At 38.9% G+C, this 27,200-nt stretch overlaps 1 protein-coding gene across 11 annotated transcripts in view; it reads right to left on the reverse strand.

Moving 5' to 3' along the window:
• The window catches only part of MPP7 (MAGUK p55 scaffold protein 7), a 152,464-nt gene that overhangs the window by 91,431 nt on the left and 33,833 nt on the right, over window positions 1-27,200 (reverse strand). For 6 of the 11 annotated variants that reach the window (XM_083823664.1, XM_083823655.1, XM_083823663.1 and 3 more), the window contains 2 exons: window positions 19,312-19,478; window positions 5,022-5,140 (listed from right to left, as the gene is read on the reverse strand). In XM_083823664.1, the coding sequence (XP_083679790.1) occupies window positions 5,022-5,140; window positions 19,312-19,348 (156 nt within the window). In that variant the 5' untranslated portion in view covers window positions 19,349-19,478. Of the gene's footprint in view, window positions 1-5,021; window positions 5,141-19,311; window positions 19,479-21,380; window positions 21,774-21,896; window positions 23,079-27,200 lie in introns of those variants that run through there. The other 5 variants (XM_083823657.1, XM_083823656.1, XM_083823665.1 and 2 more) reach the window with 3 other exon arrangements.

The raw sequence follows: 27,200 nt of genomic DNA on the forward strand, positions 1-27,200 counted from the left end.
CCACAATCCACTCAGTCTGATTTAAGGCTAGGTGCCTGGAGCCTGCCAATCTCCAGTCCCACTCACTGACCCACACGTTCTCTTTCGGTGCGTTTTCCAGGCATGCTACTCTTGGATAAGGCAGCTCCTCCGAGCTCCTCCCGAGGTACCTGTTTATGTCTGCCCTGAAATCAGAAATTCCTCTCGCCGTTCCCTTACTGGGTGCAAAGATAAAAGCAACCAAAGCCCCTCACAAACACACCCTGCTGTCTCCGTACAACAAAGCAGTTAACAGAAAAAGAAGTGGTTTTGTGAGCTGCAGAAACAGCTCCAACAATAAGCTCTAAACAATAATATGAAGATTGTATAAATATTAGTTCTAGAGAAAGTGCACACGAAGAACAAAGTAATCAGAAAGTAAATAACTTGTGTTACGAGTCAAAAATATTTTGTGTGTTATGAGTAAGAAATATTTCAATAATAGCTTGAAGTACAGACGCAGTCAACATCAATGTCATCAGGCTGCCATGAAGAAAGCCAACTCCATCCCAGCCAGACAGTACGATCTCCAGCCTTTAGTCATGCTCAGACCTTACTCTAATCCATCCTTCTCATCCATCACCACCATCGCCATCCTTTGATGCCGACACAGCTATCATTCCCTTAGTCTATGGGTCATCCATGTCAAGTGTTCAGAACACTGAGTCCAGAACAATCAGCTCTCACACACAACTCATCAGAACAATTCACAAAGACAACTCTGTTTCCTCTTATTATTTTGGGAGGAATATTCAGTTGTGGGGATGCTTGAGGACATGCCCAGGCAGAAGCATTCACCATTCGGGTGCATGACACGGGAGGCGAATGCACAAGACGTGTGCGGTGCATACCTGGATGTTGGCTGCAGGACGTCTGACACATCACGGGGCAGGGGAAGCTGCACCAGAAGACCCCTCCATGAGCTCCAGGAGAACCACCACAGTTTTGAAATTTGGGCTACATGATCACACGATTGAATTTGCATGCCAATGAATTTACATCGGGATACACTCTTGACTACTCTAATTTCGAAGATTAGATTGCTTAGAAAAAGCTGTTAGTCATTGGCACAGACAAACATTAGCACATGCAAAAAAATTCTCAGAACTTCAAGCCAAGCCATATCCAGGTGAAACCAATAGAAAATTAACACAAATTAAGGCTTTGCAGGGCCAGCTACCAAAATACTATGCAGTCATAATTAAACCAGACTAGATTTACCAAATATTCCTTACTCTTTGCAGTAGTTATTTTCTTCTCCAATGCCACATACTGCTTTTTTGGCTTTTTGGATGTCTGATCTCTTCCCTATCAAGGGGAGTAACAATACTACTTGTGGCTTTGTTTTCCTAATGCGAAGTACAGCACTGGCTAGAGATCTGTCCATGCTCTGAGCTGGCCAAAGCCAATCGGCAAATTGCAATTGGTGAAAAAGTAGGTCGGTAGCAGCCTAACAGATAAACTTACTCAGTGTTTGAGCATTACACCCACAACAAGAAACATTCAAGGCTACAGTGCAAGTAGAAGCTTCATCTTGGAGCTAAGCAGACAAACAGCAAAACGTGTCCAGTGCACCAACAGCAAGCAAACACACATGGAAACTCTTGCAGCTCCTCTGAAAATCAGCTAAAGGAGTAGTTAGAACAGATCTTTATTTATACATTTTCCTCTTTTTTTTAAAAAAAAAAAAGGCAAAACCATGAAAAAACGACCACCAACACAACCAGAGTGAATGTGTACTATCTGAAATTTCAGCTAGGTTTGTAGTCATATTTTCTTAGTTCTTTTCTATAAATCTCTACAGAATTACTGGGATCTCAACCATATAAAAAGTAATGAGAAGGTTGAAGATTTTTGGTTGAACTTAAGAGAGTTATGTAATAAGACAAGGAAGTAATAAATTGAGTGAAGCAGAGACAAACTTTGAACATTCACTATCCAGAGCCAGCTTTCTCTTCCAAACTGTCAACAATAGCTGTGGGTTCCTTCTTCTCTATACTTTGCAAACTAAAATCTAATCAACAGATTCTTTTATTGAGAAAAAAGAATGCAAGACCAGTTGCATCAGTTTTTGCCGGTTTTACTTACTACAATAGGAATGTACTGCAGGGAACAATCCAGTATTTGCAGGGGAATGGACTGGATGATCTAATACAACTTTTCCATTTCTGACTTCTTAGAACAGCTCAGGCTGATCCAAGTTCACAAAGGGATTTCTATCCAACAGCACTGAATGAAGAGAAATCCAAGGCAAGGATTTTTCTTTTCAATATCAAGAGAACCAGAGTAGCAAACCATATGCCATCGTATACAACCACGCAGAAAACACTGTGACTATTAAATACCCATAAAACTCAGAATATCTGTACAAAAGGTAGAAAGTTAATTTTATACTTAAACTTTTCAAGCAATTTGGAGCGCTTTATCCATTTTAAAACTTAGAAAACAGCTCTTTTCTACTATTTGCAATTATTAAATAGTAAGGTAAGAAGTTCAGCTTTTAATTTTTTATTAAGCAGTGTGCCTATTTTAAACAGATAAATAGTAGTGCCTAATTAGTAGTATACCAGTGCTAATTTTCTTTCTATTTATGAAGTTTAAAACCCACAGATACCAGGATCACAACATCCTTGGCTCTAAGCTAGTGCTTCTTTTTTATTACAAAATATCTGTCATCATTCTCTGCTCAAGGAATTAAAAACATTTGTCTTTGCAAGTATAGTTGACTTTAAGAAGTTACTGCTAGGAAAAACAGTCTTTCAAATAAGACACCAGAACCCAGAAAGAAAGGTTTGGCACTTCTGAAGTCTTGTAAAAGGGAAAAGCTATGGAAGATGAGATTCTCTCTTTTGCTCTTACAATTTCATTCCAAAAAAGCCATGCACTGCCTTCTCTGAAACTTGATAACACACTGGATAATCCTTCTAAAATGTGTTAAAGGTCAAACAAATACTATAAGTTTCAGATACAGCCTAAGGGCAGGAGTATGAACTGGATAACCCTTTAAAAGCCCTTCATGCCCTATTTTCTGTAGCTGAACGACACAGAAATCAAAAGGTGAGATCCTACAGCCCATGCCATACACTGAGTCAGACTAGATGTTGGTAACAGTCTCAGTTCTTATAATTAAAAATCTCTGTCTTTTGAGTGAAATTAGTACAGTGCATTAAAGAATAAGTGCTACTAGTGAACACCAAAGATGCGTTTTCAAGAATTAAATCTATTTGAAGACAATATGAGTCCTAATAGGACTTTAATATAACTGTTCACGGGTTAGGAGTTAAATATATATTTCATTCTTGGCCCTAAAACTTACAAGATAAAAAAGATGGTTGGAATACTTCAATGACTTCTTGTAACTGCAAGGAAATGTCCACTTACTGACCTCCAAAACTTTCCAACTGCATCAAGAAACCTTTCTCATTCAATTCTCATCCAGTAAGGTCAATCTACACAGCAGTAACAAACAACATGGTATTAGGGCATGCAACTAGGATAGCCAGTAGGAGAGCCCAGCTTTTCCGAGCTGCGAGTACACTGGCGATGAGTGAAATAGCTACAGTCATGCTAACTTCGTTTTCTTTTGGGGACAGGCAAAAGGGAGCAAGTGAATGAGTTAAAAGGTTTTGGGTTTGCCTCAATACAAAATTAAGAGCAAATGTTGAAATTTTAATGTTTCACAGATCCACACTCGTTTTCAGCCAGCCTTCTTTAATTCCCAATCCAGAAAGAAAACTAACTTAGCTACTGACCTAACATTTAATTTAGATTCACACGACCGTCAGCCTATATTTGAAACATAACCAGTGCTCCCCTTTCAGTGGTGATCTTAGCAAGCTGAAGAGACAGCTGAATCAAAGCAGTAAGAAGTGTAGGAATCGCTGTGCTTCAGAAACTTTGATGAAATTCTTTAGGCAAACGAGTATTGAAAAGCACTGTTCTGCTGCTTGTTGCTTTTGTGTATCTACTACCAGACAGTACTTGTGTTTATTTTCATATGTAATTTTGCAGGTAATTTGAAAACTTTGCCCAAGTACAACATTATAATTTCTTTTCCTGGAACAAGATAGCTAAAAGAAAGGGAAAAAGGTGACTTCCAAAATCTACATAAAATAATCTCGGTTGCTTCAAGTTTTAAGCCTCCTCTCATGCAATGACTGACAACTGTAACAAACTCTGCTCAATTACGTGCAATCTGGATATATTCATGGTATGGGTTACCACCACCTACTGACTCACTTGAGACCTCAGAATTTCCTTACAGCTCGAATTAGCTCCCTACTAGAGACTTGAGCCACACTTACCATGTTGTAGGAGTGGAACGTTTCTAACCAGCTGATTGGTCCCATTTTTCTTCTTCAAGCAATTTTAACATTATTGGGGTTGCTCTGCATACTCCCGTGGCATGCTTTGATTTTTTGTTGCTGATCACTTTCATAGCAGGACACTTTACTCAAGTATTCTTCCAAACTTATTTTAGGTCGTACTTTAGTCCAACATATTTATGTGCAAAACAATTTTAAATGGAGGCAAGCCAATAAAAGAAACAGCTTACTAGAATTTCAGTTGACTTTGTTAAAGGAAATTATTTTAAATTAATGTGGCTACTGAACTGTTGCCATACTTGACCTCAGAAAATATATTCCTTCTAATTTTTGCTGTGAACATTTATTTATTTAAGCTAAACTCCAGGTCTTGAATGTTGACCATAAAGAAGGCTCAGATTTCCTGCTACTATTTCGTACTCTCTTTTTCTAAACAAGGGCAAACAACATATGTTTGCTGCATTAGCATTATACTGCCAAAACATCACTCTTAAATGAAATCATCTATGTATTTTTGGTAGAATCTTATTTAACAACTTCCACCCCTGACAGAAACAGAGTTAAAACAAGGCTGTTTTGTTTTCACTGAGCAAGTTTGATCACTGGTTTACTAGATGGCGCTCAAAACATTTTTCCATATGCTCTTCTCAAAGAGAAACTGACTTAAATGTGGTTTACCTTCACCAATGAATGAAGGCTTTTTTCACCAAACATATCCCAGAGGAAGGTCAGGTCTTCCTGGCTGTCCACATGTGGCTGCAGCTGGGCTGGCAATGCAGCCAGCAGCTCATACAGACCTATAAAATGAAAATAAAACACAGAGTGTAATCTAGGGGTGATCTCATTAATTTCACTTAACAGTTCTGTGTAATTGGCTGCCTGGAGCATGTCATTTTAACTGAATACGGAGTCTGGAGTACCCAGCATAACATTAACTTGTAGAACCAAAAGGAACATTTTTTAAAAATTACTAAGAAGCAAGCATTAGCAGTGTACTTTTTACCTTGTCACAGTTGTCAAGCTTCTATATCCGTATGTATTTACACAAGGTTACAGAGAAAATTCGTAAAGGTTTTTTTTTAAAAAAAAAAAAGACAAAACGAGAAAAAAACATACATTCCTTTGCTTAATCGTTATTCCATTTCCCTTGATGTTAGCCAAAGAGTGAAATGAGTCATGAATAGGAAAAACTTCCTTAAAAGAACAGAAACTGGATAGGGTGGTCCATTAAAAAAGGGTTCGTGGTTTCTCTAAATATTTCTTGCTAATATATTGCTTAATATTTTTTTTATCCCGTGTTCAGTAGGAGCCTATAGCAAGACAAAAGGAACCGCTCTGTTTTGCAGCACTACACCTTAAAAAACAAACCCAACACAGCTTTCCCAGAGGCACCCCCCCAGAGCGATGTTTCAGTAAGTTTTAATTTGCAGGTATCCAAGGCTCTGCGCAGGGTTAAAGCAATTGCTGCTCCCAGTTATTTGTGGCACACCTCACCAGCGGGCTCCGAGGGGCAGACAGTAGCGCAGTGTTCCACAGTAGCATGCAGCAGAAAATATCCATCATGCACACAGGCCATCAAGCTGCTGTCCAAGAAATGTAGCAACAGTGTTTGCAGCAGTCCTCTTTAGGGAGGTAACCTGGCATGAGCTGATATCAATTCATAGCACATGTTTAATTTTCCAGTGGGATTACTTGGGGTAAAAAGGACAAAATGCCTTTTTCTCCTGTCTGCTGTCTACAAAAACACCAATAGTCTCCCGGGATCCAAGATACATGGTCCTGCTATTATTTTTAGTCTGAGTAAGTGCTGCTGTTCATCACAAGGACGGATTTACAAGATATTCTACTAGCAAAGAACGTTATTGTGAGTTATAGGTTGCCTATCATTATTATGCCTATTATCTCCCTAAAACTCGATCTCAAATATTTACCAGTAAACATAATTTCACAGCCTTTCCAGGCACCACATATCTCCTTTCAAAATTACATACAGCACCTTCGGGATCCCATTATTTAACACTTTTGTCTTTTTACTGCCTTTCAGTAAAATATTCTGGAAAAAAAACGTTCCTTCCAGATACATTCTTTTTGTGGTCCAAGTGTTTTGGTGGTTGACATTCATTTTCTTAGAATCTTGCTTTTATTTAAATCTGCTCTTGTTTATCCTTCAGAAATACTGTAAAAAGAGGATATAACTCAAGCCACTACAATTTTGCATGGATAGAAAAAGAAACCCAAGTCTTGCCTACCAAGACTCCACCAATGACTGAACAAACACCCAAGGAACAGAAGTCTGAATGGGTCTCTTGGCTCTTGCTTTCTGGATTATTAGAATTTCAGCACTTTGTTTAAAAAGAAAAAATAAAAATAAATTCAGAGTTTCTCTGGATATCACAGTAGCTGAAAAATGATATCAACAGAACTTCAGGTGAGGAAATAAGTACATAGGAAGAACAAATACTAAAACTGCAAAAACGTTATCACTAATTCAATTTACTTTGTCCTTAAGAAATTCATTTAGATAATTAAAATTTCTTTACACTCAGCTTTCATTTCTGCAAATGGCCACTTTTGTTAATGCAAATGCATTTACTTCTGAATAACCTGAAGGTTGTTAAAAAATTGAACAAAAAATTCAAGGTAAGCTTACGCTGTGGCCTAACTTCAGGAACAATTCACATGTGCCATTCAGAGGAAAGAAGATACTAACTTCAGCTGTTCCCTTCACATTAGAGATGCACAACAGATTAAGGGCTTAAATTTCACATATCATCTACTGTCAAAATATTCTATGCTGGTAAATATTGCCCCTTGAACCTTTGATAATTAATTCCCCGGTGAAAATAAAGGTTCCTGATGGACTAATTCTTACAGTAGCGATACAAAGTGAGACTGAATCTGCTTGTAAAGAGACATGGTTTTATGCACAGAACTGCCTGCAATCCAGGACAGAGTAATCTGGCAGGTGCCTACATACCTTACGGCTTCCACACCCAGCTCAAAAGTTGCTGTGGGCTTCATTTACTCCTAGAGCCCTGAATGCCCCTTCTGGGGAAGTGGGTGGCTTTGTCTCACCAGCCCTACTGCTAGCTTCCACGGAAATGTACCCCATTTATGCAGCTCTTCTGGAGCAATGGAGAAAATTAGGCAGATGCGTTTTTTCCAATACTATGGTTATGTTTCTAATGCTGCCCTGCTTTACCTCTGCAGTCCAATGTTTGTAGCTTTCACCCTGAAGGTGAAAAAAATCAGGATCCAGTTCTTCTCCACAGCAGAAGAGCCCCAGCCACCCAGCGTGCCAGGGAACACCGCTCGCCTGCTCTTTAGACTCCTCTTGAAACCAAGCATTATGTGGCCAGAAATAAAATAAAATAAAATAAAATAAAATAAAATAAAATAAAATAAAATAAAATAAAATAAAATAAAATAGCCAAACAAAACTTCAGCAAGAAGAGGACTTGAGGTTTTTAGCTGGAGAGAGCAGATGGTAAAGACCAAAGTTAAAATAGTGAAATTCCAACATCCAGCTCAGCTCTACCCTCTTTTTAAACACAACCATGACAAAAAGGTGCTGGTACATGTGAAGGCTTAGCTTCACATAAGTGTATTTTTTTCTTGTTCCTTCTGCTGTGCCCACTGCCATGGTATCAAATTTTCTCAGATGGGCATTAAGGTTTTTATATATAAAGAAAAACTGCGTATTGTTCTTCTTTGCACCAACTCCTTAAGAACTAAAACATGGCATTTTATTTGTATCTCAGCCAGACAAAACGCATTGTTCTGATGTACTGCAGCGCAAAGAAATAGTGACAAGAGTGGCTGGTGCACTGCTAGCAAATGGGATTTAAAAGCAAGTGCTTTTGTGGTAAGGACAGGGACCAGAAAATTTGCCACACTGCCATAAATTGGTAATGCCTTCAGATGACTACAGACATATCGGCCTCGTTGAAATGACCACTGACTTGTCGCATCCACCTTTCTGGCACCTGAACAGTAGAAGGTCAAGTCTCTGCTGCCCTGCAGCTGTCACTACGTGGAGTTGCTTCCATGCAGCAAGGTAAGCAATCCAAATTTCATACTGGAGACTTTGCTTTAGCCCATCCTCAAACCGATCCCTAAAGCTACTAAATAGCATCTCAGGTGCTTCTGGAGGCCAGAGCCAGAGGCCACTGCAATCACTGTAAGTAGCTCACTGGTTTTACTGCAGTCAGGCTGTTGAAAGCAGATTACTATTATTATTATTATGCTTTTAAATCCTTTCAGTAGAAATTAGAAATATTGAAACGCTGCTGCACTGAACTTCATTGTCATAGGCATATCCCCTGTACTGAGACGGGCTGCTATGGGAATTAAAAATGCATTTTCCTTGCAGCAGCCATGGGATGAGACACAGCTCCACAACCGAGAGCTAAACGTTGCTGTCCTAAGCGCGTGGCTGCCAGCCCTCAGCTGGGCTATCAGTCTCAGGGTGATGCTTTCTTCTCACACCTCCAAGTCACCCAAAAAGCAGGGACCTCCTAGTAAAAAAAAGTATTTTGCACACATTTTTGGAAAGATGCCTACAATTTAAACTAACACACACACACAAAAAAAGTTTTTAAAAGGCTCTAGAAGTTGTTTTAAAAAACAAAAATCACAAAAAGGTGAAAAAAATCCTGGGTTTTCTGAATGCCTGATGTTGGCAACACTGTAAAGAGCCTTGAAAAAAATAAAAAATAAAAAAAAGCTTTTTTATACAATGTTGCTATTCTACTCAGGTCCTTGTAATTTTTTTTTTTTAGTCTAGTTTGGCTAAATTTAAGCAAGTTTTATATTTAAAAGGAATCACATGTCCACTGGGATTTTCTAGTATCAAAATACTTCAGGTATCAAAATTCAGTAAAGTAAACATGACTTACACAAGAAAAACTCATTTACTTCTATTTTTAAAAGCAGAACATTTATTCAGAGGTCTCAAATGACCTGAGCATACATTACAAAAATTAACAATGAGTTTAAGCATGGAGATGAACGACTATTTTGCAACTATAAAAAAGGAAGCAAGTCCAGTCAGTCCTACAACTCGGAGGAAAAAAAATCTCACATCACAATGTAATCATCCCTGGACTTTCCCAAATCATTGAATCAGAGGAGGAAACAGGGCCCTTTCTAGATGAAACATGGGCACCTAAGCCAGTGGCAGTAAAAAGAGTCAACTCCAGATAAATAAGGGAACTCCCAGTTTTAGATACCAGTATGCTGATATTTATATTCTTGTTATATAAATTAGACACAGTGCCTAAGATGAACTAAGATGTGAACTAAGTAAAACCTGTGGCATGGCAACACTACTGAAAGGGGCAAGCACTGCACACAGTAATAACATAAAACCCTTGTGAGAGTGGAAGGGGTTGGGGAATGTTGGAAGGTGCTTAGATAGCCTATGAAACCCAACTACCTCCATCGAGAATAAAGAAATACAATAAATTAACACCAGACATACGATACACTTTCCATGAAGTTTATTTCACCCAAGAAAAAAAAAACCACAGGCAATTAAAAGCAGTGACTAGATAACCTTGCTTACAGAAGTAATCCCTACTAATTATATTCATGTCAATAACCTAATACACATACGAATCTTAAAACTAAAATTTACAACAGCTTTTCATGGACAGAGAAACCACTCTGAAGATTTTAGACTTGTTGCAGTCACAGAGTAACCCAAAAAGGTTGCAAAATAAGGCTTGTAGCGTTCTGCCAGCATGGACTAAAGAAACAATTTCAAGGGAAAAATCCAAGTATGCTTGAAAACACAGCATTGTCCCGGCTTAAAAAGGTAATCGATAGATTTCACACTTTTTTTCTATTAACACAGTTAAGCAGCTCCCGTCTTCAGGGTATCTTCAGTTTTTCCTAAGCTTAATTAATACAATTTAGTTTTATTAGATCCGAGGAACAGAGGGTATAATAATGACAATCCCAATTTAAAAACGTTTAACCTAACTTTGCGCATGCAATAAGATTTAAGACTGAGAAGAAATGGAAAGCTTTTAAATCAGAAACAACAGGACATAAAGAATTTTTCCAGTTCTAGAAAATTGCTTCCTTCAGAGTGTTATATTCTATAGCAGACTGCTTGTTCCTAGGAGGAGAATAAATGGCTAAGCAATTGATGAAAGTGTTCCCGGACTGAACCACTCACACTGCGGATTCCAGATGCTCTACATTCTTGACATCAGAATGGAAAAATTTACTGTTAGTCTAGAGAAATTTAATATCACCATTCTTGTCATATCCTTCATAGCTTCATTATTAGGACAAGTCTGTGGAAGCTATAAACTAGCGCTAAATGATAAAAAATATGGTCTCTGCGTTCCATCACTCCTGCATATTACAAGAAAACACCAACTTTGTTTTGGTTAGCATAGGGAAAAAAACGGAGACAAATGGATGTGCGTTTGCTTTCGTATGTTAATTAATTTCCTGAATTAGCATTCTGGACAACGATGCCAGACTTCAAATCAAAAATTTTTACTGTAACTGAGGGGTAATAAACACTAAAGAACATATATCTAAGCCCAGAACAACACTGTAAAATTTTATTGTATTAATAAAACGGGACACACCAACCTTTAAATTTTCCACTTTGTCAAAGGTAAAATAATCAGCACCATTTGCTGCCTTTTATAAGAAGCTGATATTTTTTCACATTTGAACTGTACTTTACAGTTCAATAAAGGATCAGACAACACTCTCCTTACACAAAGCAAACAGCCCTGCAACAGAAACCCTTGTTCTGACATCACTGCTGCTGCAGAGTAAAATCAAAGTCACCACCACCGAATATTGAAAGTTGTTTCACTCTCGGGTTTGAGATCAGTCTCCATGCACACGTTCACATAAAAACATTCTGTGCAGATACGGATTAGGACAGCCGTACTCCACTGCCCTATCAGACTCCAGCTGTACGATGACCACTGGGTGCTCAGTCTGATGTGCTACAAATAGTTCTTTGTATGTTCCTAATTCCCCGGAGTGTATAGGCTTCCTGACACTGCAAGAAGACTTTATCACTGGTTCTTTAAGAAAAATTGTTCAATATGATTCTATCACATACATTTTTTTAAATTTTGCAATTTAGTGTTCTATAAAAACATTTAATCTAATTTCCAGAAAATAGGAAATACTGAGTAACCAGATAACTATAACATGCAGGTCATCAGCACCCCGAAAAACTGTCTATTTTGTTTTCTTTACTAATTCACAAAGAAGCAAAGTGCTAAAATCGTTACAGGTGGCACTCATTAAAATGTCAATGTTCTATTTTTTTATGCTAATGAAAGCAAGAATTTTGTAACGCATACCCTCAGAGAACAAGATTACACGTTCAGTAAGGGCAGCACAGTATTCCGACTTAACAATTGTACCCAATTTTTATTCCTCCAAGCTAGAGTAATTTGTTAACCCGCCTTAAAGCAACATTATGACAGAAAACGCTGAAAGTAAGCAATCGTTTAAACCCATCACTTTTAAAAATATTATTTCCTTCAAAATGGAAAAGTCTTTAGTTTTGGAACTTGGCTACAGAAGCTAAAGAATCCGCAGTTGTTTGAAACAGTTATTGGTCTTTTAGGATTTGTCTCAACATGTGTATTTCAGATTTAGCATACCGCATACCGGCGCGCTCTGATTCGAGTTAAGCAGTTGATCCCTACTCGCATTCGTACAGTGCGAGACCGAGTTCTTGCTTGTACAGCTCATGAAACCTGGTTCAAAACTGAAACCCCTCAAAATATCCTTACGAGGCACTCCATCAACAAAGATACTTTGAAAATTCATAAAAATACTTTCACGAGCATTAAGAAGCTCTATTATTTGCAGGAATAATACAAACATAAAGCTGTGTTAAAGTGACCTATCAAGCCAAATTAATGAGCAGCTTGTGGCGAGCTCGTACAAAGATCTGACGTGCATGTTTGCAAAAACCCTTGGCTCCTCCAAAGAAGCCTGCATACTACGACACCTTGAATAACCTTGACTAACTGACTGGTCCTTTGTACAGACGTCAGCCTGGGGAGTCTGAAGTATTTATATCTAGATCTTCATCAACACTAGAGGAGGCAATAGCAAGTATCTGGCAGGCAGTCAGGAAAGAACTCATTCCAGCACTAGGATGTCAGAAAAAGAATCAGCGGGCATGCTCGGCATGTTTAACTCTTCGGTCACAGCGTGCAAGGTTAACAGACCTGGTGCAGGGAGGAGTGGCAAGGAATCCTAAATGTGGCGTTTTACATCTGCAACAGGAGGCTGCCATATCTCATTAAGAGACTGGATGAAGACTTCTGACAACAGAAGTTGAGACTATTTTTAACTCAGTTGTGCCTAAAAATACTGGAAGGACCATTTGACTACCACGTAGCTCGGCCTTCCATTCTGTGTCTTAAGAATGGACGACAACATCCTACAATCTACGTGGTGGAGATGACAGCACTGATGTCCAAAAACATGCTTTAAAGTAAGTCTATCCTTGCACTATTGTGTCTCACTGTATGACTGAGTTTAAAGTTTAATGCTCAAAAGAAGTTATACCATCCCCTCAGTCATATAAGCACACACATGCACACAAATATTGGTCTACGAGTCTACACAATTATATAGGTATATAAAGAAGAGTCAAGTACATCTCTGCAGTCTCAAAGAGAAGTCAAAAAAGGAAACTAGGAGTGGCAAAATTTCGTATTTCATCCCCTAAAATATACACTGCACTGAGGTGTGCTTTTGCTTTTTTGTCTGGTTTTTTGTTTGTTTTTAACCAATGTGTTACCGTAAAAGCAAAATCGAACTTGAACCCATGTTCCACAACAAGCAACTAACAACTGCTAGCAGGGAAGCTTCTCACTACCTCAAAGCAGTACTAAATTTCCTTCAGATTAACAGCTTTAGCTTTTATTAAAACAGGCAATACTTGACCCCACGTTGGGCTGAGAAGCCACAGAACCTTTCATCTGACAGTAAATGCACACAATCTGCTCCGCTAGCCGAGCTGGATTCTGGCAGAGTTACACGTGTGCATTACAGCATCGCAGTCTGCTCTTGTCAAAGGACGTTTGGCAGAAGTGGGAATTGTCAACCCTCGCTGTAATTACAGCTTCTCCTCCAACGAAAGTAGCTATACATTTAAGACTTTGGTTAGAAACAATAAAGACTGACATTACTTTCAAATTTACCGCAGAACTACATATTGCTCACCAAAAAAAAAAAAAAGAGAAAAAAAAAGTTACATTCCTGCTGCCAGACCATTTGAAGTTAAATTTGTGTCCAAGAACTGTAACAGTTTCAAGGAGTTTACCACCAGTAAATATAACTGCACGCATTTTCTGATTCCACACGGGTGAATCAGTCTAGCATAATACACAGCATTACGCCAAAACAGAAGAGTTTAGAGAAATTTCATTCTCCTTTGAACAAATTTTCCAACACTCACCATAAATGTGTTGATACCAAAATACTCTTTTTTCCTCAATACCAGAAAGTTATATTTTTAAAAATTAAATCTGATAGCAATTAAAGCTAGCCATACACCTCATACTTTCCCACATCTTTCACGTTAACGCTAGCCTACAAGCCATTTAATGCCTCTGGCAGCTGGAGATGGGGAGAATTCAAGAAAGCACGGTAAAATATTGGCTCTATTTAGTAACTCGGTGCACGTTTTGCCTCAGCTAACGTCCTGGCTGCCATGAAATCTAGCCGCATCTGTGCGTTTCAAGGCGGGGAGCAATTCAAGCAGCCGTGCGATCGCAGCGCAGCCAAGGGCACACCGCCACGCAAGCCGGGCGCTGCGGTGCGCAGCGGGCACGTCGAGGCTCTGCTCCGTGCGTGCTGGGCTTTCACCCGGCCGCTGGGCCCGTCACACGTCGGCGCCGAAGCAGAGGCAGCTTGGACCTGGTCTCTGCCACCCCGCAAGCCTTTTGCTGGCAGCCTCCAGTGGAACAGCTACTCCCAGATCTTTTCTTCATCCTTCTCCTCAGTTCCCTTTCTCTTCATCTCGTAACAACAAAACCCCAGATCTTGGGCCACCATTTTATTGCATTTTTTAAGCAGTCTGTAAAAATAGAACTCCCTGGTTTGTAGCTCCCTCCTCCTGCTAGCAACTGGTAGAAAAGGCTAAAATCTGCAGCCACCTCAGCTTCATTCGCCCTTCAGCCCCGACAAACATTTCTCATGTCCCGCTCTCGGCTCAGTCAACTCCTCAGCTTTCTCTGCCTGTCGGTACTTTTCTTTCCTCTCTCCACCTCTTTATCCGTTTTGTTATCAACCACTCAGTTAAGATTATGCTAAAGCTGGCAAGCTCATTAAAGTGTGTTAGTAGTAAATATAGGGAACACATCCGTACCAAAACAGTAAAAGCAAGGATAGTGTCTTTCAACGTCCAGGTGACTGTAAAAATCATCTTTGAACTTTGCATTGCTCTCCCTTGTCACTGGCACACACCCGATACGGACTGTGGAGCTATCAAATCACCATAACGGTCTAGCAAAGAATTTGTACCGTTATTCACTACATCCACATCAAGGGCATGCAGCTTCAGCAGTGTAGATAATTACTGGAGAATCACAGAGAAATACCCAACGTTTCAAACAAGCTTCGTAGCTTTATTTTGTGTAATTACAAAAGAGAAAACACCAAAACCAGGAGTCTATTAAAGCCATGGGAACTTACAATTCGGTTAGCAACAAACGTGATTTTTTCCCATTTAAAAACTAGTGTGTATTCAGTTTTATATGCCTATAATACTGGGGGGAAAAATAACACTGGCACAGCATTAGCGGCTAATATGTCCTCAAGAAGGAGCTAATGTAAGCCTTGCACATTTTTACCGTCTATAACTTAAAATATTCAAATTCAAGAACTGTTTCTGACTTTCATTATATTTAAGCAATCTCACACAGTTTTACTGGGGACCAAACTTGGCCACTCCATGTGATATTCCTGCTGACAACACATGAATCACTAACACAGCGTCTGCTTTGCACATTCTCGCGCTAGTTTTTAAGGACAAACAGAAAAAGCATTTTGAAACCCATCAGCTGAGCAAGCTCACTAAAGGGCTGTGAAGAAAAATCTGTAACAACTTTGCTATGTTTTTCACACTAAAACACCACCTCACAAAGCACAATGATGTCATCTTGGCTCCACCAAAGTCAGCAAGGAAGCTGCCATCAACTACTGTGAAGCCAGGAAAGCAAACAAATCTTAAACAAATAAGTGAACGCTAGATCTCACAGACTTGCTTCACCTGAACACGTGCAAATCTTCATTCTCAGTCTTTGAACTCTATGTGATGGGTTTGCACGCTGAGTTCAAACATGTGGAACACGGAAATACATCAAGCTTCAGATGCAGCCTCACGCAGGAGCTCAGCCCTTCAGTCAAGATGGTTGCTTTCAGATAATTTTGACCCAATGCTGATGGGACAACAAGCCTTAAGAAGATCACCTGCCTGTTGTCAACAAGTAAAACTATTTTATGTGTGCACGTGTGTATGTAGAAATGTGGGTGCAAACACAAACCTGTAATTGATAAAATGTTTTCCATTTTAACATTTCATAAGAATTTTCTGACATTCACAGATGACGCATTTCTATCAACTAGTTCCCAGTGAACAATCACTTGTTTTCAAGTCCAGGTTTACTTCTACTTCACCAGGGTGGAACAGATACAGAAATAAGCTACGTCGGGGTTTTGTCTGAATGTGTTAATAAGACAGAGTCTCAGCAAACAGACTAAAGGAAGTTACCTTCCCCACACTAACTGCACGTTTTTGTTAGGTCCCCATCAACTAACTGACTCCACAGCACTCCACACCGACTCCTCTCCTGGATCAGAGCAGTTCCAGCACATTGCAGGCAACAACACTTGTTCCCCAGGGGTCAGTGTTGGGGCCCATCCTCTTTAATATCCTTATTGATGACTTGGATGAGGGAATTGAGTGCACCCTCGGTAAGTTTGCAGATGACACCAAGCTGTGGGGAAGTGTCGATCTGCCGGAGGGGTAGGGAGGCCCTGAAGAGGGACCTGGACAGGATGGGTCAATGTGCAGAGGCCAATGGGCTGAGGTTCAGCATGGCTAAGTGCTGGGTCCTGCACTCTGGTCACAACAACCCCATGCAGCGCTACAGGCTTGGGGCAGAGCGGCTGGAAAGCTGTGCAGAGGAAAGGGATCTGGGGGTGCTGGTCGATGCTCGCCTGAACATGAGCCGGCAGTGTGCCCAGGTGGCCAAGAAGGCCAACGGCATCCTGGCTTGTGTCAGGAATAGTGCAGCCAGCAGGACCGGGGAGGTGATTGTTCCCCTGTACTCTGCTCTGGTGAGGCTGCACCTCGAGTGCTGTGTTCAGCTTTGGGCCCCTCACTACAAGAAGGACATCGAGGCCCTGGAGCGTGTCCAGAGAAGGGCTGCGAAGCTGCTGAAGGGCCTGGGACACAAGTCCTGTGAGGAGCGGCTGAGGGAACTGGGGTTGTTTAGTCTGGAGAAAAGGAGGCTCAGGGGAGACCTCATTGCTCTCTGCAACTGCCTGAAAGGAAGGTGTGGGGGGCTGGGGGTCGGCCTCTTCTCGCAGATAACTAGTGACAGGACTAGAGGGAATGGCCTCAAGTTGTGCCAGGGGAGGTTCAGGTTGGAAATGAGGAGACATTTCTTCTCAGAAAGAGCAGTCAGGCACTGGAATGGGTTGCCCAGGGAGGTGGTGGAGTCACCGTCCCTGGGGGTGTTCAAGGAGAGGTTGGACATGGTGCTTAGGGACATGCTTTAGTTGGTGATGTTGGTAGTAGGGGGATGGTTGGGGCAGACGATCTTGGAGGTCTTTTCCAACCTTAATGATTCTATGAACACACACACACACCACCAGTTTATGCAGTGAGAGTGAAAGAGCAAGAGGAAAGGGGATCTACCCACCTTTCAACAGGGAGCAGCAAAAATAAGAAAATATCCATTTTTTAGTGTATCTTTTTGTTTTTTGTTTTTTTTAGTCTAAGTATGAGAGTTATACCAGAAAAACAGGGCTCTGAGGTGGATCATGCTGCAGATTAGAAAACATTTGTCTTATAACCAGGACAGAGAGCACAGTTTGATGTAGTCATTAAAAAAAAACAAAACAAAACACAAAAAAAACACACATTAATACCTATCATGCCCTTCAAGAGAAGCAGTAAGAAAGTGGAAAGAAAGAAAGAATTCTCTTTTCCTTCCAAATGCAAATGTTTATTTAAAAAAACAATTTTATACCTTGCAGTGGAAAACAAACTGGATTTAACAAACACTCAGTATTATTTAAGAAGCGAGATCTTAATGATGCATACCGTACTTTACTACTATAGATTTCATGGGACAAGGAGGACAGTTGAGCTTTATCCCACATAATTAATTAAGATGTACTTGGAGTATCACACGCATCAAATAGGACAGTAAATAGGACATCAAATAGGACTGGGTTTTGAGACACTAAGACACACAATTTAAACATCAGTGGTTTTTTTTCCATTTGTTCAAACAATTTTTGTTATTAGGAAAATATGTCCATTGCTATTCTTTCTGGACATACTAACATTCTTTAAATAATAAAACTAGCAATATTATTAGCATCGGGCACTAGTCATCACACATCCTCCTACTATTCATCTTAAAATTTTCTTGAGACTTCAGAAAACATTTGGCCATGTAATATTAAAAAAAAAATAAGGCAGTTTTTGGAAAGACACAAAAGATTGTGTGATAAAGGAAGGAAAGTTCCACAGTGGAAAATCAGCCTAAGTTAGACTACAACATCTTCCAAAATTCAGCTTGAGTATACTCAATAGCTTCAACTGTGACAGAAGTGAAGCACATATTTCCATGGAGAAGAAAAGTGAGGTAGATAGAGGTAGGATTTGGGAAGATGGTAGTCTAATCCCTCAAACACAGGAACACACACGTCCCTCCATCATTAAGGGAGAAAAAGTAAAAGAAACAACAAGAACAAATTCTTACAATTCATCTTTTCACATGTACATGAGGTGTGAGGGAAAAAAAAAAGATCACTGCACTCTGCAGTCTATTTAAAGTAATATTCAATGAAGTTCCTTACATTATTTTTGGTTTCCTGACTTGCAATCTCCCTCTTCCTTTTCAAAATCTTGCTATTACTTCTTGTGCATAAAACTATATGATCTAGAATAACAAGCAGAGAGGTGGAAAGCAATGATCTTTCAATTGTAATCTCAGTGGGATGACCTATTTACCAAACACCCTTGAGAAAAAATACTAACTTCACTTGTCCCTAAAACAGAGACAAAAATATTGCCAGAGATAGCACACAACAGCAAGATTAGATTTAACCTTTGAATGTAGCTTACTATTGCTACAAAGAAGGTTAAAACTACAGAAAGCTACATATCTGCACTCCCACTGCCTGCACTCAGTGATAGGAACTGGACTCTGATTTGGAAGGCAAAGGAAGGAAGAGAACTTGAGACAGTATTTTTCTTCTCCTAATTTGTTAAAGAAGTGTCAAAACTAAGTAGTCTGTGTTCAGAAATAACTCCGCTGATAACTAACTCACAGAGGGGATAGTCTAGACTGCTGCAAATATTAAGGCATGTATGATATCATCATCTTTTTTTCTCCTCCTTTTTAAAGTTAACATTGTAGGAACCACTCTGAGGTGAATCCAAATTCTTCAGATCCATATTTAGTATCTGTTTGGGGGCTGAGGATAGGGAGAAGAGGATGGTGGGACTTTTAAAAAGTAATTTATTATTTTTATTAAACCTGCGGTGTTCCATATACTTACATTAACTTCAGGAAGAAAAGGTTATGTTTAAAGTGCTAACTTACGCATCTGTTAAGACCACAATTAATTATCTTATTTGATGATTTCTTGAAACAGAGACTGTAGACTTAACAAATAAGCTCTGGAGGAAACATGCAGTACTCCTTGGCTTGCGTACCTGTGTCACTTCCAGATCCAGTTGATAACGCTGGCATGATTTAGTCTGCAGAGTATCACGCAGGAACGTCAGACTAGTGCTCTGCGGCCAGGAGGCAGAAGTTAATTTCGGTTTAACTGCTTGCAGCCAAGTTGTCTACAAAGATTTATGCAATCTCCCCGTTTCTCCTAGAAAGAACGGAAACAGAATTTTACAATTAAGAACTTTGTTAAACTGTAAATTACTGCAGCTAACCAAACCCAATCATTATCACAAAATAAGCTTTTGATTTAAGTCTCTCAAAAACAACAAAGCTCTTTGCATTTATATAGAACTGTTAAGGTTTTTTCCCCAGGTGAAACACATTTTGTTTTCTTCAGCCTAGTCTATAATCCCATCCCGCTGTAAAAATAACTTCACACATTTCTCTCATGTAAATTATACTCCAACTCTAGCATGTCAGGTATTTGGGAAATAAAGTGCTCTTTAAATAAAAACAGTGAATAATTTAAGTCACTCTAATTTTGTTACTACTTTTCACAGAAAAAAAAATGCTTACATGTTAATTTATTCCATGCTTCTACTCAAACTCCTTTCAATCCATTTCAGTACATTTAAAATCCGACATGTGATTTTTATTTGTAATCTGGAAATATAAACTAAATTTTAACTGAAATTATAAAAATCAGGACTGTAGCTAACACTTATCCAGGGTAAATGGCAACTGGATTTATGGAGCCATTCTCATCATTCTCACGCAAACTATATAAAGATTTTTTTCCTGTAATTCATTACCATGAAGTCACTTTTTTTTTAAAAAAAAACAGTTTTTAATTATCGCATAGGCCTACAAACATTAAATTTGGGTATTTTGTTTTAACCAGCTCTTGAGGAAAATTCAGAGAAAATGTAACAAAAGTATGAACCAATTTCAAATGTAAGTGAACATATTTAAATTCGGGTATGTTAAAATATAAAACTGAAAGAAACTCAAACTCTTTTCACAAGACTGGAAATGTTTACTAATAGCAGGGCAGGGGCTGATGTGTTTGCAGGGAGAAGGAACGGAGAGGGTGAAGTAGAAGCTTACAGAAAATAAAGTATTTTCTCCAGATTTCAGAAAACAAAGTGTCCTTGAAGAAAGAAACCAGCATAGTTCTGCCTTAGCATAAGAAATTAAACAAAAAAGAGAGCATTTTGCTGCTGCTGTTGCTGATTTGGTTTTTGTTGTTTTTGTTTGTTTGTTTTGTTTAAACACATTCATATTAATCAGAATGACTTTTGAAGTCATCTTGGCTCCAAAAGTGCATATTTTGGACACATTTGTACTTGGCAACAGTCTCATGGAAGAGTAATATACAGGTGCTGTAAACACTGTACGCTGTTCAAAAGTTTCTTTCTCCAATAAAAAAAAAAAAAGAAGAAATCCACACATTGCTAAAAACTACTGCAACATATTAAGGGCCATCCATAAGATTTTGTTTGTTCCTTTTTAAATCAATTGTTAGATATAAACTAGTTGTTAACTTGTACCTATGTGTAAGCCTATAGTTTAAATAGTCTGGCAACATTTTGAATTTTTTTTTTCCTTTCCCCCTAAACATTTTACCCGAAGAAACATTTTGCATGTCAGCTTTCAAACCCCAGTGATTCTGGATATTTTTTAAAGAAGATAAGCACAACAAAAGTTACAGCGATAGATAACTTCTTCTACTATTAAACAGAATGAATAAAACTCAAAACATATCTATCATAATTGTTTTAGGGATGGTTTTGGTTGTGGGTTGGGGTTTTTTTGTTTGTTTGTTTTTGTAGTTATAAAAGGTTTCGTTAAAGAAAAAAGCTTTCACCCAAAAAGCATCCATTTCCCCCCAAAATCAATATTCATTAAATCAATACAAAGTCTATTAGCTTAAACTAAATTTAAAACAGAGATAAGGGAGCACTTCAAAGTGAAAGATAAACTTATGATGACAAAGTGTAAAGCATCTATATGCAAAGCTAGCCAGGGTGCCGTTTAAAAGGGGAAAAAAAAATCTAGACATCATAGCCAAGGACACACTGTATAAATTAAGAGCAAACATACTCACTTTACGCTAATTCTGTTTGTTTTCTTTTTATTGTACCACATACAAGTACCATAAAGGAGGACTCCTGTTGCAAGCTCACTTACAGTCCCCAGAGTGAGCACACAACTACAGCCGTAGGACGGGTGGAAGCACTTTAGGTTTTCAAGTGTGTTAGAAACCGGTTAAAACAAAATGACTTCCTGCTAATGGGCCATCTTTAATTTATATGCAGCTCTGTCTACTTAAAAAAATCCACCCAAACATGCACAGCATTCTCATTAATAAGGATTAATTAGGAACTCAGATTCCTCAAAAAAATCATTGTGAAATGTGGAAAGTCTTGATGATCTACATACATGTCATGTATTCAGAACTCAGTCGTGCTCTTTATTTTTCTTTATTTCACGGTAAATCATTTGATATTAAAAAAAAATCAAGTTCCTTATTATTTAAGAAACTTATATATGGCATAAAGTTATTCCCCCCAGATCCTAAATATATATTAATGAAAAATAAATGACCTGATGAAATCCTTACCAGTAAAATGCTTAATATTTTGCTGGAATGGAAGAGGGATTTTTTTTTTTTCTAACTTGCAAATTAAGCTACATTTTTGCAGTGATGATGTTATTTTCTTTGGCTCTCTTTATTTAAAATGCCTTGGAAGTTTTTGTCGGAGCCCAGCCATAGGCATTGCTGACTGCTGTATGGAATCGATTTGCTGCAACACAGAAATACCAGCTGTTACAGTATGTCCTGAGAGGGATTACCGAATATTCTTAAATTGAAGTTCAATCCATCTTTCCATAAAAATTAGAACCAAAAGCCAGGAACGTAACAGCAGTATCAAGTGCACCTGAGGCATTTACAATACCCAACAGGACCGTTACAACCAGCCTTTAAAAAGGGCTTATTTTTGAAATTTCATTATTCCAGTTGTACCTTGCTTCTATATATCACACTGTATCAGATTCTTCTGGCATCCACCATGTGGAAACAGTGAAATATGCGAAACCCGGCGATACGCGGCTGACTTTCCACCAGGCCCCGGGCCGCCTCCCCGGCCGCCGCGGCGCTCCTGACACCTAGCGGCCCGCCGCCGCCTGCGGGCCCGGCCCGGCCTTTGTCACACACAGCTCGGGGTCGGGGCTGCTAGGGCCGGGTTTCTGAGGGATTTCAGGCTCGAGAGGGAAAGGGGCTTCTGAAAACGCTAGGAAATGTTTTAATGGTTTCCACCGTGTGTGTATTTACCTCAGCGGCGAAGGGCGTTCCTATCTCTAGGGCTTTCCGGTCGAACTACAGACATGCGAAAAAAACCTGGATGGCTGTAAAAATGTGTTTCCTTGCCTTTACATAACTCTTATACGCTATACAAGCACATTAACCAAGCCAGACACACTTCACCCGCCAAGTTCATTACGGTAACACAACGTATGGTGGTGCCAAATGCCCCGGCTATAAATAGCCAGGAGGGCAGCAGAAGCCTCCCGGGAACACCTTTCTGAAGGCAAAATCCTACAATCACAGCTCCCCAAGGGAACCGTTCTTCTGCCTGTCACACAACTAAGGGGCCCCTTACCCATGGACAGAGGGGAAGGGGATAAATCCTGCTCCCCACCACCCATGTCATAACTACGGACAGCAGTAGGAAGGTCAAACCCAAGGGTGGGAGACAGCATGAGCGCTAAGGTGCGCTATGCCTTGTGCATAACCCTAGCCTTAGTGGCTTCTTTCTAGCATCATCTGTTGTTTTTGAATGAGAGTGACTCCGTTAGTCACACGTACACTTAATTTTCATCAACTTAGCTTTTTCTACTCCAAAAAGCGATTCAAATTTATCTTTATAGCAAGCATCATGCATCTGGAGACGGCGTGCATCAGGACTTGGTTCTACATTCAGCTCCCCGTCCAAACCTCAATGAACTTCATAATATTTCTTTCTGAAAGGTTATTTTATAAGTTAATATTTTTGGCACTTTAATGAATATAAACAATTTTCCTTCACATTTAAAAGGCAGGCTGATGATTTCAGTTGATTTAAAACAGTTAGAAGTATAAAAAGTATGAGCCTAATAATGTTATGAATCAAGGAAAAAACATAAAAAACCAGGTTGTTCAATACAAGAAACACACTTAACATGTTCTTCTAAAGGATGCTACAGTTATGAAGTCTATAACCTGGATTTCCAGAACTAAAACAGCATGCCTGCAAATGGTATTTGAACTACCAGATAGAGATTTCATGTGGAGACAGGAAATTTGACAGCCATTCGGTCTTGTATTCATTGTGGGGCCTCCAGTAATTGAATGACTAGAGACATGTATACAAGTCTCCAAAACCTAGTCAGCACAGGAAATTGCCAAAGGAGGTTTTCTAGACTGGGGGAAGTAAATCTGCTTTGGTAGACAAAATGTGAACAGAAAATGGTGGTCTACTCTTCTGGAAGATGTAATGAGATCTATCGAATTCTTAATCCTTACTGAGGAAACTTCCACCCGCTCCATCACAGGGTCTCCGACAGACTACTCGAATCCATTTGTGGCTTTCGACTGCCCTCCAAAACTGGTCAGCTGCCCTTCTAGGCAGTACATGCACACTGCCAACGGGAACCCCCCCACACACAAAAAAAATCAACTGGAAATACTGCATAGCATATGAGCGCTATGTAATTTCAAATGTGTCCCAAATTGAAAAGGACAATAGCTGCCTTGACTGACATCCTCCTGGTCCTGCCATTGTATCAATCTTCAACCATCAGAAGAATTTAAGACTTTTGCATGATATTTTAGGGCACCTTAATCAGTGATTTCCATTTTGTTTAACTTATGCAAATATTCAGCTTACACCATAAGGATTTTAGATACAACCACAGTCTGAGAACAAACCCCAAGAATTTAGTCCCAATTAGTGCTTGGTGGCTACTTCTGAATGTGGTCAGGTTTCATTACAATGAACGCCAGAATGAAACAAGGCTTATTCCTGATTTTGGTGTCTAGGCCTTTAAGAGGAAGAGAATAACATTGCAAAGGATGAGCTCACACTAGATCTTTCACTCAATGGGTCATTAGCAGAAGAAAACTCCAACCACTATCTCATCACCCACTCATGAAAACTTGCCAGATATTCATACACTGTGAACTCTTCTGTTGTTTGACTGAATTTGTTCAAAGGGCTCAGAAGACAGGAAGGAGAGGGTGATGAGAAAGTAGAGCATAAGATTTGCTTCCTTCAGAACCTGAGCAACAAATATGTTCCTCCTCCTGAAGAGCTAAACCTGAGTTTCAGAAGTCTCACTTACCTATACACTCCAATAGCAACACTGAAATTGATGTCCCCATTTTCTTCCTCCAGACTGGTTTTCCCCCATGTTATCTCTTTGCCGAGACTGGAACCATAACATAAGACCTGTTTATCTAGACACCACCTTTATCTGAGCCCTCTCTAAATACATCTGTGAAACTACATTCTTTTAATAACGAGTCACTCTAACATAGAATAAAAATACAAATAAAATATAGATCAGTGTAAAAAAAAAAAAAAAAAGAAAAAGAGTAATTGGGCCACTGAGCAATGTTTCTGCAGGAAGTTCAAATGACTCTGAATCCTATCACGCATCTGAATAAAAACAATAAAAATCTTCATGGAAGGGACCCTGTCTACATACTGCTAACAGTATGCCAAAAGGCAAAAGCGTAAGAATGAACTGTTTTACCCTCCATGTAATACAAGATTGACTAAATGAGTTTGATAAACACTTATCTAATTCTCGCTTATTTGCTACCACATTCTTCCGTGCAAACTAAACACACTTGGGAAACTTGATTCAGCCTAGTGGTTCCTATTGCTTCCAGCATATATAAATTAAACTAAAAATCCCTGATTTCAGAGAAGGAAGAGGAGAAACCAAATTAGCTGTATCACAGAAGAAATACTGGAAATTTTCTTTCAGAGGTGTTTAGCCAGCCTGCCTTGACACTACTCTGAAGAGGGCATTTCATTGTAAAATATAATGTTGTCTTCATTTTGACTTATTTCCTATGTGGCAAATGGTACTTTACATTATATAAATGCCTCAACTTAGAAGTGAACTGACACATGCACTTGCTTTTTCTAGGGCATTTACAGAAATTTTTATCAAAAAGTATGGCTTCTGATCAGTCGAATATGTTATCCTTGGGGGAAGATTTGTTCACTGTCTCCATGGCTGATGTTTATGGATCTCCTGAATGTATGTAATCCAGATTCACTTCCGTGCTTAATAAATAACCAGTGCTCATAAAATAAATAAATAATAACATGTTATTACCTACAAAAAAGGACTTATTACCTATATTCATATATACATATATAAAAGTTTCAAAAACTTAATCTCATAATCTTGATTGAAACTTTTCCACCGATTTCAGAGATCTTCAGTCAAAGTAACATTTGAAGGCACTCTAACTAGCTCCTAAGATCTCAAGTATTATTTTATGTATTGTACAGAAGAAGTTCTAGATTGTTGCTGTCTTAAAACATAGTCAAGTTACACGTGAAATACACTCAAAAGCAGCACTAGTAAAATTGCAACAGTGGCAAAACCATTTGCAATCTGCGTCTCCCACCTTTAACACAAAAAAAACCCACATGAGCTCTGTTCAGCCTCAGATTTTAAACGTCAATGTTGGAACTGAGCACATTCCTTCAAATGCTTGAAAACATTCCTTTAAATACATACACTAAAGCTAACAGTTTAATTTAAAACAGCATCAGTGTAGTTGATGTCAGATATCCTTAGACAGATCCAATTTTCTGCAAATAAAATGTACCAACTGACAGAATAATATTAGTTTAATAAACTAGTTTAATAAAGCTATTCACTAAAATGTGACCTAAACTATGTCTCAGATCAAAGGCTGCTCTTTTGGTTTGAGTTACTGGTTTGGGTACACTCTTAACACTTTTCCCCTAGCTGCAAACTATTCCTTTTCCTGGAAAATACCTGTCAACGGGTACCACAGTCTCTCCATTAATTACCTGCACAAAAAGTTTTGTTCTGGCATGGTTTCTTGACAGCCTTTTTGAAAAATTTAAGCAAGCTGAAGTAAATGACAAACCCTACTGGCTCCCCCAAATGCTGAAATGATGACAACTATAACTATTGCTATAGAAGAGAAAGCTCAGCAAAATCTCCAGCAATGAGTTATCTGATAACCTCAGCCCTCCCTAACAATTATATATGCCTTGTACCAAAGGGCTCTACAATTCCTATTTTAGGAATTTAATCCATATTTTAGTATTATATATATGATTCTTTATTTTTGGGTGGTCCTGCGTGGAGCCAGGAGTTGGACTCGGTGATCCTTGTGGGTCCCTGCCAACTCAGGATATATTCTGTGATTATTATAATGCAGTTTGATCCCAGATCTACAAAAGCTCATGGAAAATCTCCAATTGATAGAAACAAAAACAGTGTTAAGGCCTTGCTTAATAAAATAATAAATATTTATTTATTTACAAAGTATTCGCAAAGTTTTTGTGTCAAGTTTAGCAAAATATTTGTCAGCAACATATTGAACTTCACAGTCCTGTGGCTCAAAAAATTTGTGCACCTATTTTGAGGTTTGTTAAACAGCCATGTCCAAAAAATCATCCTCAGAAATATATAAATATATAAATACTATTACTTCAAAGTCAAAAACATCCCCCAAAATATTAGCATGTTATTTTTCTAAACACAAAAACGCTTACACCTCTAGAGCCAAATGTGTCGAGGGGGTATTTTACAGTGCTTCCATATTTTGTTTGTTTTTACAGGAGGCAGGCTGTGTCCACTTCATCTTTTCTAGATTACCTCATCT

This window comes from Anser anser (genome assembly GCF_964211835.1).
Source record: "Anser anser genome assembly, chromosome: 2".
Taxonomy (NCBI): domain Eukaryota; kingdom Metazoa; phylum Chordata; class Aves; order Anseriformes; family Anatidae; genus Anser; species Anser anser.